The 22,879-nt window shown below is 44.9% G+C and overlaps 1 protein-coding gene across 1 annotated transcript in view; it reads right to left on the reverse strand.

Annotated features, from left to right (window-relative positions):
• The window catches only part of nup214 (nucleoporin 214), a 127,513-nt gene that overhangs the window by 15,758 nt on the left and 88,876 nt on the right, over positions 1–22,879 (reverse strand). The window contains exons 30-31 of the mRNA XM_078551278.1: positions 17,423–17,490; positions 13,372–13,510 (exon numbers count right to left, since the gene is read on the reverse strand). Of these exons, the coding sequence (XP_078407404.1) occupies positions 13,372–13,510; positions 17,423–17,490 (207 nt within the window). The remainder of the gene's footprint in view (positions 1–13,371; positions 13,511–17,422; positions 17,491–22,879) is intronic.

Below are 22,879 nucleotides of genomic sequence, written 5' to 3' on the forward strand. Positions count from 1 at the left end.
ACCTCAGAAATACTGAATGCACTCATCTGGAATCCTGCAGTGCCGACTGGAACCCACTCCACACCCTATAAACTAACGACAACCCCACCTCTCGAAGGCACACCACCTGGCTAACTACAAACATTGCTAACCTCAACCTGGTAACTGACCAGAGTAGTGAAGTCCCTGGTTTCAACCATCCATGGAAAATCTGGATGACCCTTAATTGTTTGAGGACAGGCCAGGGAAGTTGTGAGCATTTGCTCCACAAGTGGAAAATGAGGAACAGCTCAAATTGTGGCTGAGGCTATCCAAGTCAGACTATTGCCCACATACTGAACTGCTACCTTGAAAATCCATTCCTGGAGGCATCACAACCATTCACACCACATCAGATGAAGTTGTTGAATGGATTGTTAACCTCAACGTCGAACTATGGCTGCTTCCCCAGCCATACGAATAACAAAAAAGTTGAATTGTGACCCTCAGCAGCTGAGGAAAAATTAATCTTTCCTGGGCCAATTGTGATTCCAAATCTCCAACAATGAATGTCTAGGTACAAAGATAGTTACTAAATGTAGGCCAACGATCAGGTTTTGTCATAGTATGAATCTCCAGTTATCCAGCAATGACAACTATGCCTTCAACTGCCTGGTGCTAAGCTCTGGAATTTCCTCCCTAAAACTCTTGTCTTTGTCTCCTCTTTTAAAAAGCTCCTTTAAACCCATCTCACCTCTCCCAATTTCCCTCTTGTGATTTGATGTCAAACTTTGTTTGATAATTGCTCTTGTGAAGTACCTTGGGATGTTTTACTATGTTAAAGATATGAAGAGGGCATAAGGAGGCTACAAAGTGACATAGATAGGCTGATTGAGTGGGCAAAGATCTGGCAAATGGAGTATAATGTGGGCAAATGTGAAATTATGCATTTTGGTAAGAATAATAAAAAGATGGTCTAAATGGTAAGAGATTGTAGAACTCAGATTCAGAGGGATCTGGGTGTCCTAGTGCATGAATCACAAAAGGCAGGTACAGCAAGTAATTAGGAAAGCTAATAGAATGTTATTGTTTATTCTGAGCAGAATCGATTACAAAAGTAGGGAGGTTATGTTTCAGTTGTACAGGGCACTGCTGAGACCACATCTGAGTATTGTGTACAGTACTGGTCTCCTTATTTAAGGAAAGATGTAAATGTGTTAGAATCAGTTCATAGAAGGTTTACTAGGCTAATACCAGGAATGGGTGGGTTGCCTTATGAGGAAAGGTTGGACAGGCTAGGCTTGTGTCCACTGGAGTTTAGAAGAGTAAGAGGCAACTTGATTGAAACATATAAGATCCTGAGGGGTCTTGACAGGGTGGATGTGGAGAGGATGTTTCCTCTTGTGGGAGAATCTAAAACTAGGGGGTTACTGTTTAAAAAAAAAGGGTTGCTCATTTAAGACAGAGATGAGGAGAAATTGTTTTCTCTGAGGGTCTTGAGTCTTTGGAACTCTCTTCCTCAAAAAGCAGTGGAAGCAGAGTTTTTGAATATTTTTCAGGCAGAGCTAGAGAGATTCTGATTAACAAGGGGGTGAAAGGATTTCAGGGGTAGGCAGGAATATGGGATTGAAGTTACAATCAAATCAGCCATGATCTTAATGAATGGCATGGCAGACTTGAGGGGCCAAGTGGCCTACTCGTTCTCCTAATTCATATGTTCATATGGATGTTCTATACAAATGTGCATTGTTGCTATTGTAAAGAGCCACGGTCCATCATGTGTAGATCACTGGGGTTAAAAATAAAAGATCCAGTAAATCAGGACATACTGGCCAGATGTTAAGATTAGGTCTTAAACAGCTGAATTCTGCAGAATGGCAGTCGCTGGGCCAGTAATCCAGAGAACCAGGGTAATGCTCTGGGGACCCTGGTTCGAATCCCGCCACGGCAAAATGGTGGAATTTGAATTCAATAAAAAATATTGAATTAAAAATCTAATGATGACCATTGTTAATTGTTATAAAACCCATCTGGTTCACTAATGTCCTTTAGGGAAGGAAATCTGCCATCCTTACTGGCCTACATTTGACTCCAGATCCACAACAATGTGTTCGACTCTTAAATGCCCTCTGAAATGGCCTAGCAAACCACTACAAAGTCTCAAAAAAGGAATGAAACCGATGGACCGCCCGGCATCGAACTAGGCACCAGAAGCGACAACGGCAAACTCAGCCCTGTCAACCCTGCAAAGTCCACCTTACTAACATCTGGGGGCCAGTGCCACACAAAATTGGGAGAGCTGTCTCACAGGCTAGTCAAGCAATAGTCATCCTCACATAATCATATCTTACAGATAATGTCCCAGGCACCACCTTCACCATCCCTGGGTATGTCCTGTCCCACAGGCAGGGCAGACCCACCAGAGGTGGCAGCACAATGGTATACAGTCAGAAGGGAGTTGCCCTGGGGGTCCTCAACATCCACCTATGAATTCTCATGGCATCAGGTCAAACATGGGCAAGGAAACCTCCTGCTAATTTCCATGTGCCGCCCTCCTTCAGCTGATGAATCAGTGCTCCTCCATGTTGAACACCAATGGCACAGAATGTACTTTAAGTGGGGGACATCAATGTCTATCACCAAGAGTGGCTCGGTACTAACTAAGCTGGCCGAGTCAAAGACGTAGCTGTCAGATTGGACCTACGGTAGGTGGTGAGGGAACCAACACAAGATAAAAACATACTTGACCTCATCCTCGCCAACCTGCCTGCCACAGATGCATCTGTCCATGACAGTATTGGTAGGAGCGACCACCGCACAGTCGTTGTGGAGAAAAAAGTCCCGTCTTCACATTGAGGATACCCTCCATCGTGTTGTGTGGCACTCCCACCGTGCTAAATGGGATTGACTTCAAACAGATTTGGCAACTCAAGACTGGGCATCCACGAGCCATGTGGACCATCAGCAGCAGCAGGACTGTACTTAAACACAATCTGTAACCTCATGGCCCACTCTACCATTACCATCAATCCCTGGTTCAATGAAGAGTGCAGGAGGGCATGCCAGGAGCAGAACTAGGCATACCTAAAAATGAGGTGTCAACCTGGTGAAGCTATAACACAGGACTACTTGGATGCCAAACAGCATAAGCAGCAAGTGACCGACAGAACTGAATGATCCCACAACCAACGGATCAGATCTAAGCTCTGCAGTCCTGCAACATCCAGTCGTGAATTGTGGTGGACAATTAAACAACTCACTGGAGGAGGAGGCTCCACAATTATCCCCATCCTCAATAATGGGGGAGCCCAACACATCAGTGCAAAAGAGAAGGCTGAAGCATTTGCTACAGTCTTCAGCTAGAAGTGCCAAGTGGATGATCCATCTCGGCCTCCTCCCTGGGTCCCCAGCATCACAGATGCCAGACTTCAGCCGACTCAATTCACTCTGCACGTTATCAAGAAACGGCTGAAGGCACTGGATAGTGCAAAGGCTATAGGCCCTGACAATATTCTGGCAATAATACTGAAGACTTGTGCTCCAGAACTTGCCACGCCCCTAGCCAAGCTATTCCAGTACAGCTACAACACTGGCATCTACCGGGCTATGTGGAAAATTTCTCAGGTATGTCCTGTACACAAAAAGTAGGACAAATCCAACCTGGCCAATTACCACCCCATCAGTCTATTCTCGATCATCGGTAAAATAATGGAAGGAGTCATCAACAGTGCTATCAAGCGGCACATACTTAGCAATAACCTGCTCACTGATGAATGCAGCTCCCATAACACTCGAGAAGTTTGACACCATCCAGGACAAAGCCGCCCGCTTGACTGGCAACACATCCACAAACATTCACTCCTTCCACCTCCGACACACAGTAGCAGCAATGTGTACCATCTACAAAGTGCACTGCAGGAATTAACCAAGGCTTCTTAGACAGCACCTTCCAAAACCAGAACCACTACCATATAGAAGGACAAGGGCAGCAGATAAATGGGAACACCACTATCTGGAAGTTCCTCTCCAAGTCACACACCATCCAGACTTGGAAATATATTGCCCTTCCTTCACTGTCATTGGGTCAAAATCCTAGAACTCGCTTCCTAACAGCACTGTGGGTGTAACTACAGCACATGGACTGCAGTGGTTCAAGAAGGCAGCTCACCATCACCTTCTCAAGGGCAACTAGGGATGGGCAATAAATGCTGGCCCAGCCAGCGAAGCCCACATCCCCTGAATGAATAAAAAAAAAGCTTAGCAGTCTCATAGCAGAGGTACTGAGAAAGAGCGAGAGGAAATCTAGGGAAATGTAGGGAAATCTTGATTTCAGAATGAAGACGACAGCTCAGGATAAGCCAGGGAACTACAGACCAGTGAGTCTCACGTCAGTGGTAGGGAATCTATTGGAGAAAATTCTGAAGGAGAGAATCTATCTCCACTTGGAGAAGCAAGGTTTGATCAGGGATAGTCAGCATGGCTTTGTCAGAGGGAGGTCATGCCTAACAAATTTGATTGAATTTGTGGAGGAGGTGACCAGGTGTGTAGATGAGGGTAGTGCAGTTGATGTAGTTTATATGGATTTCAGCAAAGCCTTTGACAAGGTCCCACATGGGAGACTTATAAAGAAGGCAAATGCACATGGGATACAGAGTAATTTGATAAGGTGGATTCAAAATTGGCTTAGTTGTAGGAGACAGAGGGTGATGACAGAAGGCTGCTTTAGTGACTGGAAGCCAGTGTCCAGTGGTGTACCACAGGGATCTGTGCTGGGTCCCCTATTAATTGTCATTTATATAAACGACATAGATGACTATGTTGGGGTTAGGATTAGTAAATTTGCAGATGACACAAAGATTGGCTGGGTGGTTAACAGTGAGGTTGAGTGTCTTGGGCTACAGGAAGATATAGACGGGATGGTCAAACGGGCAAATAAGTGGTAGATGGAATTTAACCCTGAACAGTGTGAGGTGATACACTTTGGAAGGAGTAATTTGACAAAGAAGTATTCAATGAGCAGCATGACACTAGGAAGTTCTGAGGAACAAAGGGACCTTGAGGTGTGTGTCCATAGATCTCTGAAGGCGGAGGAGCATGTTCGTGGGGTGGTGAAAAAGGGCATATGGGACACTTGCCTTTATCAATCGAGGCATAGATTACAAAAGTAGGGAGGTCATGTTGGAGCTGTATAGAGCCTTGGTGAGGCCACAGCTAGAGTACTGTGTGCAGTTCTGGTCGCCACATTATAGGAAGGATATGATTGAACTGGAGGGGGTGCAGAGGAGATTCACCAGGATGTTGCCTGGGTTGAAACATTTAAGTTATGAAGAGAGGCTGGATAGACTTGGCTTGTTTTCGTTGCAGCAGAGAAGACTGAGGGGCGACCTGATCGAGGTGTACAGGATTATGAGGGGTAAAAACAAAAAGCTAAAAGCTACTGCGGATGCTGGAAATCCAAAACAAAAACAGAATTACCTGGAAAAACTCAGCAGGTCTGGCAGCATCGATTATGAGGGGCGTGGATAGGGAGCAGCTGTTTCCCTTAGTTGAAGGGTCAGTCACGAGGGAACATAAGTTCAAGGTGAGGGGCAGGAGGTTTAGGGGGGTGTGAGGAAAAATGTTTTTACCCAGAGGGTGGTGACAGTCTGGAATGCGCTGCCTGGCAGGGTGGTGGAAGCGGATTGCCTCACATCCTTTAAAAAGTCTCTGGATGAGCACTTGGCACGTCATAACATTCAAGGCTATGGGCCAAGTGCTGGTAAATGGGATTAAGTAGGTAGGTCAGGTGTTTCTCACGTGTCAGTGCAGATTCAATGGGCCGAAGGGCCTCTTCTGCACTGTGTGATTCTGTGATTCAGAACAATCAATGCTCTTCAGAAACTTGTCATTTTGCTTTTCTGCTAGCAAAGTGAAATTTCATATTAAAAGCTTATGCATACTAAGCATATACTTGGGAGAAAAAAATAATCTGAGATCCATTCTTCATCCTGACATTTTCACTTTGCCATTGAATTTTACAAAGCTGTAAAATATCAATAATGGCAGGGGAAAAAAGTCGTAGAAATCTGCCAATTCACCCATTGCTTACTTTGCCTGCAGCCTTACTCGCACCAAGTCCCACTCACCCTGCATTGGCCTCCAGTCCGGCAACACCTCAAATATAAAATTCTCATCTTCATTTTGAAATCCCTCCAAGATCTCTCTCCTTCCTATCTCTGGAATCCCTCAAATCCCACAACCCTCAGAGATCTCTGCAATTCTCCAAATCTGGCCTCTTGTGTATCCTTCACTTTTGGCCTACGTGCTGAATCCCCACTCTAAACTCTCTAATACCACCTGCTCCTCTCTTAAGAGGCTCCTTAAAATCTATCATACCAACCAAGATTACAGTCACAAGGCATGATATCGCTTTATCTGACTCAATTTCAATTTTTGGCTAATAACCGCCCTGTGAGGCCCCGTGGGATGTTTTACAATATTAAAGATGCGATATAAATGCAAGTTGCTTTGCTCACAATGCAGTACCTCATCTGCCGTTTATATCTTTTGCAGTTGGCCAATGCTCTCATTTCGGTTGCCTGAGGGGGGATGCAGATGACGGGGGTTGGCAGCCAGACAGCGGCAGCGAGAAAGAGCGCGCGACGGCGAGGGAAAGGGACAGCGCGATGGCGAGGGAAAGGGACAGCGCGACGGCGAGGGAAAGGGACAGCGCGACGGCGAGGGAAAGGGACAGCGCGACGGCGAGGGAAAGGGACAGCGCGACGGCGAGGGAAAGGGACAGCGCGACGGCGAGGGAAAGGGACAGCGCGACGGCGAGGGAAAGGGACAGCGCGACGGCGAGGGAAAGGGACAGCGCGACGGCGAGGGAAAGGGACAGCGCGACGGCGAGGGAAAGGGACAGCGCGACGGCGAGGGAAAGGGACAGCGCGACGGCGAGGGAAAGGGACAGCGCGACGGCGAGGGAAAGGGACAGCGCGACGGCGAGGGAAAGGGACAGCGCGACGGCGAGGGAAAGGGACAGCGCGACGGCGAGGGAAAGGGACAGCGCGACGGCGAGGGAAAGGGACAGCGCGACGGCGAGGGAAAGGGGCAGCGCGACGGCGAGGGAAAGGGGCAGCGCGACTGAGGGAAAGGGGCAGCGCGACAGAGGGAAAGGGGCAGCGCGACGGCGAGGGAAAGGGGCAGCGCGACGGCGAGGGAAAGGGGCAGCGCGACAGAGGGAAAGGGGCAGCGCGACAGAGGGAAAGGGGCAGCGCGACTGAGGGAAAGGGGCAGCGCGACAGAGGGAAAGGGGCAGCGCGACAGAGGGAAAGGGGCAGCGCGACAGAGGGAAAGGGGCAGCGCGACAGAGGGAAAGGGGCAGCGCGACAGAGGGAAAGGGGCAGCGCGACAGAGGGAAAGGGGCAGCGCGACAGAGGGAAAGGGGCAGCGCGACAGAGGGAAAGGGGCAGCGCGACAGAGGGAAAGGGGCAGCGCGACAGAGGGAAAGGGGCAGCGCGACAGAGGGAAAGGGGCAGCGCGACAGAGGGAAAGGGGCAGCGCGACAGAGGGAAAGGGGCAGCGCGACAGAGGGAAAGGGGCAGCGCGACAGAGGGAAAGGGGCAGCGCGACAGAGGGAAAGGGGCAGCGCGACAGAGGGAAAGGGGCAGCGCGACAGAGGGAAAGGGGCAGCGCGACAGAGGGAAAGGGGCAGCGCGACAGAGGGAAAGGGACAGCGCGACAGAGGGAAAGGGACAGCGCGACAGAGGGAAAGAGAGTTGCAGTTTTTCAGCAAAAACACTTAACTGATCCCATCTGCCTACTCAGGTGGAGGGAAAAGTCCCCAGAACTATTCAGAGTAGGGGAGTTCTGGTGTCCTGGCCAATATTTACTGTTCAATCATTCCTACAACAGCAACTTGTATAGTGTTAACAGAATCCAAGACTGTTGGTGAAGCTGAAACCAAGACATAGAGCTTTTCTTTAAGAGAGTTTATTGACTTGTTCAGCTTCACAGCTCTCCTCCGACTCAACTGAATGCCCCAGCTATCACTTATTTATATGTGCTCAAAGACAATTAATACCCATCACCTGTTTCTCTTAACCTTAACAATGTAATTGACAAGACATTAACATATACCACCTTTGACATAATACCATCCAAGACACTTCACAGGCACATAACCAAACAAAATCTGGGCCCCCAAGTCGCATGGGACATTAGGACAGGTGAGATTGCTTTTAAGGAGCATCACGAAGAAGGAAAGAGGCAGGGAGAGTTTTAGGAAGAGAATTCCTAAACTTGGGGCCAGGGCACCTGATGTCATGGCTGCCATTGGTGGAATGATGAAAATCAAGATGATTATCTGGTCAGTTGAAAGAAAAAACTTGCATTTATATAGTGCCTTTCATCACCTCAGAACATACCCAAAGTGTTTTATAGCCAATGAATCGCTTCTGAACTTTAGTCACAATTGTAATGCAAGATTGCTGTTTGTGGGAGCTTGCTATGCATGAACTTGGCCTACAAAACAACGATGAGAATCTGTCAAAAAGCAACTGCAGAGTGCATCTGAACATTCTGAGGACGTGACAGGCATTTTAGAAATTCAAGTTCTCTCTCTTTTACCTTAATGTCAAACTTGACAAAACTACACTGCAGTTAGTGCTTATTAGGCTATGTGGAGGAAATACTGAATCAAGGCTTTTAAGAAAAAGGTCACTTTGCCAATCATCAACATTCACGACTGATGTGAAATAATCTGAACTGTGCTCACTTAGATTTGTGCAGCCATCACCTAACAATGCATTTTCTGACAAATCCAAAGTATTCCTCTCAATGATGCAAGATGCAAGGGTTTTCTCTCTCTGTGCTCAAGGGCATACTGAGCGACAGTTAATGTTCCACACAAATGCAAGGGTTTGCTTTCTGCGCTCTGATGGATTACAATGCCGACTTGGGCAGACGGCTGCTCAACTATTATCCCTAGGACATGTATTCATTTTAGAAATCCTCACAAGACTCATACATAAAAGAATGCCTGGCAGCGTTCTGTGATGCATTTAAGGGGAAGTTAGGTAAACACACGAGAAAGGAATGCAGGATTAGGGTTAGATGAAGGGAGTGTGGGAGGAGGTTCGTGTAGAGCATAAACACACCAACATTGACCAGTTTGCCAAACGGCCAATTTCTGTGCTGTAAAATCCTCAAACCTCAGTTCTCAGAGCACCTCTACAACCTACATAGTTACACCCAATTAAACAGTGATGTGAACTTTAAACTTATAAACACAGTCCATGCACAAATGACCGCCTTTAACAAAATACAGGTCACCTAGGTTGCTTCTTTTGTCACAAGCCGTGTACACCCTACTGCCAGCAGAGTGGATAGTCTGGTTTTGGACTATTTAACAAGACTACTTCAAACAGTTTGACATCTCAGAGCTTCTCAAAGGACCGCAAGGTGAAGCTGGTAGAGTGAGTACGGCTACTGCTCAAACCAGCTATGAACTGGAAAGAAACCGTGTTCCCGCAGTCCACTTCAACACAAAAAACGGTTTTTCTTTCGTCTTCCCTTAACATTCAAATTAAGTTATTCTACCACTCACTCCGTGTTTTGACAATTCCTGGTTGCAAAGTGTGTACAAATATATTCAAATCAGATGCCCGCATTCAGTTGAGTTGGAGGAGAGCTGTGAAGCTGAACAAGTCAATAAACTCTCTTAAAGAAAAGCTCTATGTCTTGGTTTCAGCTTCACCAACAGTCTTGGATTCTGTTAACACTATACAAGTTGCTGTTGTAGGAATGATTGAACAGTATGGCATGGCACTAGCAAGTTCTGAGGAACAAAGGGACCTTGGCGTGTGTGTCCATAGATCTCTGAAGACGGAGGGGCATGTTAGTGGGGTGGTGAAAAAGGCATATGGAACACTTGCCTTTATCAATCGAGGCATAGATTACAAAAGTAGGGAGGTCATGTTGGAGTTGTATAGAATCTTGGTGAGACCACAGCTGGAGTACTGTGTGTAGTTCTGGTCGCCACATTATAGGAAGAATGTGATTGCACTGGAGGGAGTGCAGAGCAGATTCACCAGGATGTTGCCTGGGAAGAGAGGTTAATAGACTTGGGCTGTTTTCGTTGGAGCAGACAAGACTGAGGGGCGACCTGATCGAGGTGTACAAGATTATGAGGGGCATGGACAGGGTGGATAGGGAGTTGAAGGGTCAGTCATGAGGGGGCATAAGTTCAAGGTGAGGGGCAGGAGGTTTAGCGGGGGTGTGAGGAAAAACTTTTTTACCCAGAGGGTGGTGACGGCCTGGAATGCACTGCCTGGCAGAGTGGAGGAGGCGGGTTGCCTCACATCCTTTAAAAAGTACTTGGATGAGCACTTGGCACGTCATAACATTCAAGGCTATGGGCCAAGTGCTGGGAAATGGGATTAGGTAGGTAGGTCAAGTGTTTCCCACGTGTCGGTGCAGACTTGATGAGCCAAAGGGCCTCTTCTGCACTGTGATTGTGTGTGTGTGTGTGTGTGTGTGTGTGACTAAAGAAAAATTCTGCCAGGGCACCAGTAAGTGTCTAACTGGGCAAATTGCCAAACAGCCTGTGTAAACAAAGACTCCAACGATCCTTCTCCAAGAACACCCAGCATGGAAAATACCATAGAAGACGGGCAGATAAATCACAGACTGTGCCCACCCTGGACTTAATAAACCACTTAAAACGTCCTCGACACTGAACACACACACACACCACCCCCCACCCCCAACAGGGTTGTTAGCGAATCAAATGGAACGGCTCCTGATTTCTCTAAATTAATTTAATTGTGTCCAGTACCTTTTCAATTGGAATTGATCCCATTAGCAGCAGCATTTTTAAAAATGTTTTCATGGGATATGGGTGTCATTGGTAAGGTCAGCATTTATTGCCCATCTCTAATTACCTTTGAGAAGGTGGTAAATACAACTGAGTGGCTTGCTAGGCCATTTCAGAGGGCAATAATGAGCCAACCACATTGCTGTGGGTCTGTAGTCACATAAAGGGCTGACAGGATGGCAGATTTCCTTCCCTAAAGAGCTTTTCTAAACCAAGTGGGTTTTTACCTAAATGGATAGTTTCATGGTCATCATTACTGATAGTAGTTTTCTATTCCTGATTTTATAATTTTATTTTAATTAGTTGAATTTAAATTCTCCAGCTACCGTGGTGGGATTTGAACTCAGGCCACAGGATCATTAATCCAGGCCTCTGGATAACTCGCCCAGTAACATAACTGTGCTACCAGACCCTTTTGATTATCCCTTTGATTTTGGCAGCTCCTATGATAAGGCCCTGGGGGGTTTGCATGGGCGAGTAAATAGAATGGCATCTTGTGGACTGTTCATCTTTCAACTACACAGGACCACAGGAGAGCGCTGATATTTTATGACGGATAGGTGTCTGTAAAGTTGAAGATGGCCGAGGGGCATTGTATTGATACATAAATGGCTGCATGCAAAGAGCAGATTGAAAGGTGACGTCTATCATAAGGAATAGGACCCAGGATGACAGAAAACTAACACCCACATAGGAGTGCGAGAAGGCCTTTAACAGTTTGCGAACTGTCTACAGCCTTAGGATTTGATTGACAGAAAAATCAGGATGTGTAAAACAGAAATTATTGACAGGGACATGAAAAGGAAGATCAGGCAACATTAGAACAAAACAGGGTTGGAAACATATACAGAATCATAGGCATCAGAACTTAGTCAGGCCCCTCCAGTGTGTGTGGAATCCCTGGTAAAAATGCACAAGGTTTAGCTCTGCACTACTGTTAAGTGTTATGTTTAAATATGTCATTAATAGTTATCATATACTTAACGTATCCGTGAATATCTACCTGAAAATGCTGTTTATTTTGTGGGGTAACTTACAAGACCATCCATGCTGTAACAGGGCAGTCAAGGATCAGCAGTGTGTGGCTGAGCTGCAGCCACACAATGGAAATGGTTGATCTTGGAGAGGGTGCATAGAGTGTCTTTGGAACCTGCTGGGACCATGGGGAATACAGCATCTTATAGAAACAGTTAATACCATTAGGAGTTAATTGGTAAGGTTCTTTTCATTTTATTGGTACATTGTTCCTCATTTTGGCAAATGGTAGTTTGACTGGGCTATGTGTTTACTGCATTAGTGGTGACCTTAAATGATGAGTTTTAGTTGTGTTTCAGTGGGATGACTCAGTCACCATTACTGCTCCTAATGAGACAGGTCAATAAGTGAGGCATGGATCACCTGCAAACAAATACGTCCAAGAGTGAAACAGCCACATCATCAGCCCCGATTGGGCTAGGTTTTAAGCTAACGCACAGATGCTGGGTACACTCCAGTTCATACAGGGTGTGAGACAAGGTCAAGCTGAGTTAAAAAGAATACCATGTTGCAATTTTTCCCCTTTTCTGTTACCAGCTCCATCTGTATAAAAACAGACTTGCACCTTTCACAACTTCAGGAGTCCTGAAGTGCAGTCACTTCTGTAACAAAGCGAGCCAATTTATGCAGGGCAAGTTCACACACAGCAATGCCCAGATAATCTGATTTAGTGATATTGGTTGTGGGGTAAATATTGACCAGGGCATTGGCAATAATTTATTTGCTTTTCTTTCAAATAGTGCCACAGGATTTTTTTTACACCCAGCAGAGATTGGGTCTCGATTCTTATCTGACAGACAGAACCTTCGACAGTGTAGTGCAGCATTTTTCAACCAGGGTTCCCCAGAACACAAAGATTCCCCAGGCATTCATGAAGGGTTCCGTGCAACTTCAAATCATGTGAAAATTGTACCAAATTTTTTAATTTTTCATGTTATATTGTTCTTACATTTAATGAAAAATAATTATTCATGTAAAAAAAACTCGATAGGGGAGGGCTGTTGGGGTTCCACAGAATTTCACAATATATTGTTTTACAATAAAAAAGGTTGAAAACCACTGACATAGTGCTACCTCAGTAATGGTACTGGGAGGATCAGCCTAGATTTTGTGCTCAGGTCTCTGGAGTAAGGCTTGCCTTGAACCCACAACCTTCTGATTCAGAGGCAAGAGTGCTACTCATGCAGCCAGGGCTGAAATTTCAGGGAAATTCCCATGGGAATCTACCTATCGCCTGGAACAGGAAATCCCGATCCAACAAACTACTGCTTTTGATCCAGGATATCAACTGGGTTCAGATCCAATATCGGAAACCGTCCCAGTCTCACCCCAGCTACGAGGTGGAACCCTGTCTCTGCTCATGGTCTTATTAAGCAACCATGTGCGGAGGATGGGGGTCAATAAATTATGCTGCTTTTAAACACAAATCAGTCAACGGCTCCCTTTTCTGAGCAATACACAAGCCAGGAATACCACACATCTCCCAAAGACTGCCATTCCAAAAAAAATTCCATTGAACTCACTAGCAGCCTCAGTTGATCCAAAGTTCATCTGTCCAAACGGATTCCGAGCACCTGCATCCAAGCTTGGCTTTCCTCCCAGTCCGCTAAAGAATCCACCTGTAGTGGCCGGAGAACCAAAAATTGATGCCATACTACCAGGCTGTAGAGAAAAGGTATAGTGAAAAGTCAGCAGTGTCCTACTTTTACCTTCTCAGAAAATTATTGCATGTCTAGCAACAACAACTTGTATTTGTAAAGCACCTGTTAAAGCAGTGAAATGTCTCAAGGTGCTTTACAGGAGGGTTATTAGGCAAAATCTGACATGGAGCCACATAAGGAGAAATCTGGACAGGTGACCAAAAGCTTTGTCAAAGAGGTGTGTTTTCGGGAGCCATCCCAAGGGGGAGAGAGAAATGGAGAGGTGAGGGAGGAAATTCCAGAACCTGAGGCCCAGGCAGCTGAAGACAGAATCACCAATATTGGATCAAAGAAAAGCGGGGATGTGCAAGAGGCCAGAATTGCAGCAGCGCAGGGATGTTGGAGAGTGGAGGAGGTTCCAGAGGTAGGGAGGACATTCAGGGATTTGATCATTAAGATGAGAATTATAAATTCGAGGTTAGGCCGGGAGCCGGCGTAGGCCAGTGTGTTCAGGATTAATGGGCAGGTGGTGCTTGGAGCGGGTAGGTTATAGACAGCAGAGTTTTGGATGAGTTGAAGTTTCTAGAGGACTACAGTCCTACAGACTGTACTACAGACTGCCATCCCAGGCCTTTCTTTAGAAGAACCCTCCACCACACATACTGTCAGCATCACCAGCACAGCATCGGAGGGAGAACCAGCACACTAGTGGACATAACCCAAAACAAATATGTTTCACATCTGCTTGGCACAAAGCACAGAGCCAAACAAATCACTTCTGAACTGATTATGTGTTGTACTACCTTAGGGCGCAGTTTCAAACACAGTGTAGTTAACATGAGTCAGAGTTGTGAGTAAGGGGCACAGGTACGGCAGGCAACCATTCAGCCCCTCGAGCCTGTTCTGTCACTCAATTAAATCATAACTGACCTGTCTCATAACACCATTCCCACAGTGTCATAATGTTTAATGTCCTTACCTAGTGAATTTCTGCTGTACAGACTCATGGGCCAATATATTCTTCCTAAGCTGTGGCACCCAGAACTGACTGCAGCACTTTAAATAGGGTCTAACCAGAGTTTTATAAAACTGCAATGCAACTTCCACTTTTTGTATTCCAGACCCCTTGAAATAAAGGTCAAGATTCAATTAGCCTTTTAAGATTTTTTTGTACCTGTCCACTAATTTTTAATAGTTCTGGGATTAAAGCACTAAATTTCTGTGCTCCTCCACAGTTCCTAGCCACTCACCATTTATAAAATACTCTCATACATCTTAGGTCCAAAGTGAATGACCTAACACTCCCCCACGTTGAGCTTCATCGCCACAGACTTGTCCACTCAATTAATCTGTCACTGTGTAGGTTTCTACTCTCAACTACACTACTAACAGTGGCACCTAACTTGGTGCTGTCAACAAACGTGGATACATGACTTTCTATTCTTTCATCCCATTTCATTTACAAATACAGTGAAAAGCTGCGAGGCCCCAGTATAGATCCCCAAGGGATACCACTAGTAACATCTGAACAACGGGCAGCGGGAACTAGTCTGACTACGTGTGGTGTGGCAGCCATCAGGAACAGTTGACAATATTAGCCACCTGCTCCACCACTCAACTCTTTCCTCTCAATGTGAGGAAATACAAAAATCATGAAAACCACAGGGAGTTTAGCAGCAGTACAAATATGTTTATCAGCTGTTTTCACCTATGGGACCAGAGTATTATTATAATTCAAACAGATGGGACAAAGGCCATAAAATATAAACAGAAAATGCTGGAAAAGTACTCAGCAGGTCTGGCAGCATCCTTGGCGAGAGAGAGAGAGACACACAATTGAATGATCTAGGTTGATAAGCTTTCATCAGAACTGGAAGGAATTTGAAATTAGAGGCAGGAAATTGGAGGCTAGTGTAGAACATAAGACAGGGGTTCTCAAACTGTAGATCGCGACTCCATTGGGGCCATGTGCCAATCATTTGGGTTCGCAAGCTCAGAGGGAGCAATGCCGACTGTCAAATGGAGGCTCTGGCTGGGACACAATTTTTTTCACCCCAAACAGTTCATCAATGCCACAGCTTTTCACTGCCCTAACTGGCCATTCAGTTCAATGCTCCAACTGGCTAATCGGAAACTTCCTTGAATGTAATGGAGGAGGTAGCTTGAACGCGCAGAGTGGCAAATGGCGGGATAGTCCAAGGTTGCCACCGAAGTTTTGTTACATGCAGCAGCACAATTCAGGGCTCGGGGATGCAAAGCTTTTAAAACTACTGTGGATAAAACATTTGCCCCTGCTCAACAACCCCGCCCCCCCCGACAAAACTGAGTCAGTGGGCAAAAACATTGACATAAGGGAAGGTCTGTGATAGGGTGCAAGACAGGAGTGATAAAGTGGCAAAAGGGAAAATGGTGCAAAAGTGGTAATGGGGCCACTAAAGAAATAAAGATGGATCTAGAGGAGGTGTAAATGATCACAGAATAGCAGAGTGGGTGGGGGGGGGATCACGGAAAACCCAGCAAAAAAGAAACAGCTCTCACTGTCCTGGAATGTGGTGAAGAAAGGTGGGTAGACTCCAGGGGTGCAGGTCACCCACTGGTTATCCTTTTCTGTTGGCTATCATGACCTGATAATGAAACCATGTAATACAGAATACTGTTCTTTTAACCTTAAACTTCCAGGTTACAGACTAGCTCAACATGTGGAGTGATGAGCATTCTCCCCACAGCCAATGCAGTGCATTAGAATACTGGAAGGGCGAAGATAATTCAGTGATCTTGCAAGAGGTTCCAGCCACAATTTAAAGTAATGACGGGGTTTGATAGGGTAGGCATAGTAATATTGCCACTTGTGGGGAGACCAAAGCTAGGGGAAATAAATACAAGATAGCCACCAATAAATGTAATTGGGAATTGAGGAGAGTGGTTAGAAAGTGGAACTCATTAGCACAAGGAGCAGGGATGCATTTAAGAGGAAGCTGGAAAAACAAAAGACAAAGGAAAAGAAGGGTAAAGTTAGACAAAGCAAGGCGTGAGGAGGTTCAAGTGAAGCATAAGCATGGGCATGAACCAGGTGGACCAAAGTCTGCGTTGTCAAATTCCATGTAATTCCGCAAATGGCACTAGGTATGAGAGGTTTCAGCTAAGCTAAGAGACTAAAGGAGCTGCAGATGTTCTCCTTAGAGCAGGGAAGGTCAAGAGGAGATTTAATAGAGGTGATCAAAATTAGGAAGGGTTGTAATGAGAGTAAATAGGAGAAGCTGTTTCCACTGGCAAGAGGGTTGAGAATGAGAGAAGCAATGCTCTCTCCATGCTGTGTAGGTGCACAGCAACCAGGAATGTGCCACCCAGGGGACCAAAGAGGCTGTGCACAAGCAGTGGTCCTTTTTGGATGCGCACGTGCATAGTTGTGCAGCAATCCTAAAGGGACTATACAGTGCAAGAAACAAGCAGCACACGGCGCAGGGAAATTAGAGGGAATGTTGCGGAGGAGACATGTATAAGATAACTGTTAGAAGAACCGGATGGGAAACAGAATTGTATTTTTATAGAATGCGGTGCTTGAAAGATTGACGGAAGCAGATTGAAAAGTAAATTTCAAAAAGGAATTGGATAAATACTAGAAAAGGAAAAAATGTGCAGGGCTATGGAGAAAAACAGGGGTGGGGAAAGAAGTCGGGAATAATTGGAAAAGCTCAGAGCCAACACTAACAGGAATGGGCCCTTCTGTTCAATAAGATGCTACAATAGGTGAAATTTGGTTGCAACTGCGACGATAGAACTAAGTATAGACTCTCAAATATCACCATTATGTTGAGCCATTTCTAACGCAGCAACTGTGCAATTCTATTCTATGAGATTGTTTGGGAAGAGGCAATTTAGTCACAATTCAAATGGGATTCAACGTGGCAATGTTTTAATGCTTACAGGATCTTACCTGACCAAAAATGCTGCTGACATTCGTAGACTGACCAAACATAGAACTTGTCGAAGAGCTACCAAAACCTGCTAAGGATAAAAAGGAACAGCATTTATGAGGTGCAACACATCTCACCAATCCACAATGGCAGTGCACTGCACCAAACATTGCAAGAACTGAATTGGGAATTTGACTACTGGACAGTGCTCACTCACCATCTTTTATCCACTTGAAGCTGAATAGGTACCAGTGTTTGAAAGAATTAACTTATTTATTGCATCATTCCCTTTCAAAAAGGCAATTGGGTATATAGAATCATAGAATCTTACAGCACAGAATCTCAGAATTGTTACAGCACAGAGGGAGGCCATTTGGCCCATTGTGTCTGCACTGGCTCTCTGAATGACTTAATGCACCTCGTGTCATTCCCCCGCCTCCTCCCCATAACCCTGCACGTTCTTCCTTTTCAGATAATAATGCAATTCCCTCTTGAATGGTCAATTGAACCTGCCTCCACCACATTCTCAGGCAGTGCATTTGAGATCCCAACCATACCCTGCCTGAAAAAGTTTCTTATGTCATCATTGTTTATTTTGCCAATTATACTAAATCTGTGCCCCCTTGTTCTCGATCCTTCCACCAATGGGAAGTTTCTCCTATCTACTCTGTCAGGACCCCTTGTGATTTTGAATGCAGCAGGCCATTTGGCCCATCATGCTTGTGTTGGCTCTTTGAAAGAGCTTTCCAATTAGTTCCACTCTTGCTTGTTCTTTTCCTCATAGCTCTTCATTTTTTTTCCTTTTCAAGTATTTATTCATCTCCAATTTGAAAGTTATTATTGATACTGATTCCATCATCTTTTTGGGTAACACGTTCCACATCATAACAATTCGCTGCATAAAAGAAGTTATTTTAAATCTGCGTTCCTTTATTTCCCACCAGCAGAAAGTTTCCCCTTTACTCCAGTAAAATCCTTCACAAAGGTCCAGGTTCAAGGGTCATTAAACTTTCACGAACAGGAGTTAAAAATAATTGAAGAGGCTAATTCAATGCTGGCCTTTATATCTAAAGGGCTAGAATACAAGGGAATAGGAAGTTTTCTACAGCTATACAAAGCCCTGGTTAGATCACATCTACAGTATTGCAAGCAGTTCTGGGCGCCACACCTTAAGGAGGATATATCGGCCTTGGAAGGAATGCAGTGTAGATTTACCAGAATGATACCTGGACTCTGAGGGTTAAATTACAAGGAGAGATTACACAGACCAGGGTTATATTCCCTTGAATTTAGAAGAGTAAGGGGTGATTTGATCAAAGTTTTCCAGATATTAAGGGGAACAATAGGGTAAACAGAGAGAACCTATTCTGCTGGTTGGGGAGTCTAGGACTGATGACATGGTTTGAACGCTAAAGCCAGACCTTTCAGGAGTGGAATTAGGAAACACTTCTACATACAAAGGATGGCAGAAGTTTGGAACTCTCTTCCACAAATTGTAATTGATGCAAGATCAATTGTTAATTTTAAATCTGAGATTGATACTTTATAGGCCAAAGATATTAAGGGATGTGGGGCAAAGGTAAGTTTATGGAGTTACATCACAGATTAGCCAAGATCTCACTGAATGGCAGAAGAGGCTCGAGAGGCTAAGTGGCCTCCTCTTATTCCTAGTGCTCCAGTCCCCTCTATATTACTGAAGTCCGTTATCCCTGGTATCATTCTAGTAAATCCCCTCTGCACCCTATCTAAGGTCTTGACATCCTTCCTAAAATGTGGCTCACTAGAGACAACACTCTAGTTGAGGCCTAACCAATGGTCTAAAAAGGTTTACTGTAACACCTCTCACTGCCTAAACAAAAATTTCCTCATCTCACCTCTAGTTCTTTTGCCAGTTACCATAAATCTGTACTCTTAATGATCAATAAATTGAAAGTACATCACCAGCTGTGTGTGTGGGGTAGGATGCAGTGTTGCCTGGACAGAATGTACAGAAAACCATGGCAAATGGGGGACAAATTTTACTCAAATGTTCAGTAATGTCAGGGCTTGCCAGTTCAACACTTTCCAGCATATTCAACTGACCTCTCTCTTCTCTGTTGCATTATGACCAGCAGGAAAATCAGGAGATAAATGACCTATCTCTGCCACGGTTCAGTGGACAGTACTCTTGCTTCACAGTCAAAAGGCTGTGGGTTCAAGCTCCACTCCAAGTCCCTGAGCTCAAAATCTACACTGGCGCTCCAGGGCAGTACTGAGGGACTGCCACACCATCAGTGATGCCTGTCTTTTGACTTTGAATCAAGGTCCTATCTTTCGACACTGAATTGGGGCCCTGTCTGCTCTGTTAGGTGCACGCAAAAAATGATTGTTTCTTCGAAGAGCAGCAGGGGAGTTATCGCCATTGTCTTGGTCAATATTTATCCCTCAATCAACATCATAAAAATTGATTATCTGGTTATTATCACATTGAAGCTTGTGGGAGCTTGCTGTGCCCAAACTGGCTGCTACATCCACATTACAACAGTAACACTTCACCAAGTGCTTCATTGGTCAAGTGCTTTGAGACATCCCACAGTTGTGGAAGATGCTATGCAAATGCAAGTCTTTCTTTTACCATTCTTTAGGTGCAGAGTCCCATGCTTCACATATTCAATTATCACGTCCAATATGGAAGGCTTTGGAGAGGGTGTAGACAAGATTTATGGGAATAATTCTGGGGATGAAGGACTTCAGTTGCGTGGATAGATTGGAAAAGCTGGGGCTGTTTTCCTTGGAGAAGGGAAGGTTGAGAGAAATTCACAATCATAAGGGGTCCAGACACAGTAGATAGGGAGAAACTGCTCCTTTAGGCAGAAGGGTTGAGAACCAGAGGTCACCAATTTTAAAATGGCTGGCAAAAGAACCAAAGGCAACAAGAGGAAAAGCCTTTTTACACAGCGAGAGGTCAGGATCTGGAATGCAGTACCTGGGATTATGATAGAGGCAGTTTCAATCAGGGTTTTCAAAAGGGAATTGGATCATTATCTGAAGAGAAAAAAATTACAGGGCTATCGGGAAAGAGGGAGGGATTTGCTGATTTGCTTCTTGCAGAGAGCCAGCACGGATATGACAGGCCAAATGGCCTCCTTCTGTGCTGAAACCATTCTATAATTCTAGACACAGACTGTTCAAAACAACTTGGGTAACTGGTTAGAGAAACAGAGACAGATGAAGAGAGCAGCACTTGGTAGGATTAGGAACAAAGCAAGGAAGCACAAAAAAGGAAGCTGCAAAAATAATTAAATTTGTGCCTGAAATGGAGAGTGAATTTTAAAAAAGGTTAGGCTGGCCCATTCCTGCAAAAAACAAGTGATGTGCCTGGTAGCATCCTCATCCTGCGACTGATTGATACTCATTCGCCAAGTCTTGTTGGAGGACAGCCTAGCTCGACACATTCTGGGGAAACCATATGCACAGGCAAAGGCCATCAAGTTGCCCAAGATGGGTCCTGCTGCAGGTTGCCCCTATGCCCATATCACAAAGCCCCAGGGCCTATACCATTGTGCCAGTTCATTTGACCTGAAGTTAAACTAAAACAAATCACTTTAACACTAACCCTGCCCAGTGCCCCCTCCAATCCACTCTCCTGTCGGAAGGAATGGACATGATTCATATCTGCTCAAGACACATTTCATGCCTGCGGTCAGTATGAGAATCTGCTCAAATCAATCAAGCCAGAGAGCCACAATTATATAGTGTGTGGAAAGCTAGGAAGAGGCAATTGACATTTCCTTCTATTTTTAAGAAAGTAGCTTAAAATGGCTTCTTTGTAGCGTTTATGTGCATCAAAGCAAATGAATCAGCTGCAAAACTGGTATCTGCCAATCACTGGGGCATAACCAGAGCTTTGCTGACAGAGTTGAGGTACAGACCAGCCACTATCCAACAGAATAATAGTAAAGGTTCTAGTGGCTAAATAGCCTGTTCCTGTGTCCACCAACTACATAGCTGGGGACTTGGTTGTTCTGTAGTCCATTGTCTAAATGGTTGATGCCCTATGCGCTTTAGTTTGTCCTTCCGCATTTGCGCTTTGCCCGTGTGTGGGATGCTATCTATATTCTGTTTCGGCCATGACACAAAGTTTCCCTGAACATTCAGAAAAAAATGAAAGGCAATGATGAAGGAACTTATTGCCAGCAACACACAGCACAGCAATCTCTGGACAGAATCTAATAACTGATACAGCGATCATTTACTGAAAACACGTGTTTTTAAATCCGCGGGTTTTTGAAGTGTGGAAATGTGTACGAAAGCAGCTAAGGAGGGGGAAATGACTCCTCAACTGTAATGAAAGTTTAAAACATAATTATTAAAATTAACTATCATTTCCAAATGCCCAACATTACAACTTGTCTAAACGTTAGTGTCAGCATTGGAAATGAGCCTGTTCTATACACTCAATTAGTTCAGGCCTTGCGTTTCAACTTAAAACCTCTCCCTCACACAGAAAGGGCACAAATAATTGAAAGGTAAAAATGATGTAGAGGAAGGAATTCACTAAAACGAGGGCCCAGAATGTGGGGCATTTCACAACGTGTCCAGTTAGCTAGTCAGCTCGGAAAAGGTTTGTCTTATAAATTGCTGGAAGTGCGGGCTGATAAGGGTGCGGCGAGGGCAATAGGGCCTCTGGGACCCCAGTCAAGGACAGGACAAACAGAATCACCTGAAACAATGGATTTAAGGATTGAGAAATAAAGAGAGCAAGGATGAATTTAAAAATCAGGTACAAGAAAAGGAAGACACAGGGAAAGAAGGCTGGATTGAGAGAGAGAGAGAGAGAGAGACAGGAAGGAAAAGAAATTTTTAAATCTCAAACAATTAAAATCAGAAGAAATAAACTATACAATTGTTTATCCATTTTCTTCTAATTGTGTGCTAATCCATTGTTAATAATCACTTGCCCGGAACTTCAAATGTCTTCTCTAAGTTCATATATATGACACTCCCTGTTCACTGTGCTAGTGACCTCAAAAAAATTCAATTCAGATTAGTCCAATAAGACCTACCCCTCACAAATCCATGCTGACTCAAGACCTACCCCTCACAAATCCATGCTGACTCTCTAACTAACTGATACTTGTTCAGCTGCTGAGTCACTCTGTTTACGACTGAGTCTAGGATCGTCCCCATAACTGACAGATCTGTAGTTTCCTCCCACCTTAAATAATAGTGACATTTGCAATTTTCCAACTCAAAGGCAGAATTCCTGCACCAAGCACGTTTTGGTAAATTATGACTTGTATCTATTTCTTCGCTTGTTTCTTTTGATACTTTGTGGTGGAAACCATCTGGTTCCAGTGATTTTTGTATCTTAAGTCCTGGTAATTTCCCCATTACTTTAAAAAAAAACATACGAAGCCCACTAAGTTCAGCTCCATAGCCGACTTTTCGGTTTGTTTATACCATTGGTATTTTGCTCTCACTCCACGGTGAAAACA

The sequence above is a fragment of the Cetorhinus maximus genome, chromosome 10 (genome assembly GCF_964194155.1).
Source record: "Cetorhinus maximus chromosome 10, sCetMax3.hap1.1, whole genome shotgun sequence".
Lineage (NCBI taxonomy): Eukaryota > Metazoa > Chordata > Chondrichthyes > Lamniformes > Cetorhinidae > Cetorhinus > Cetorhinus maximus.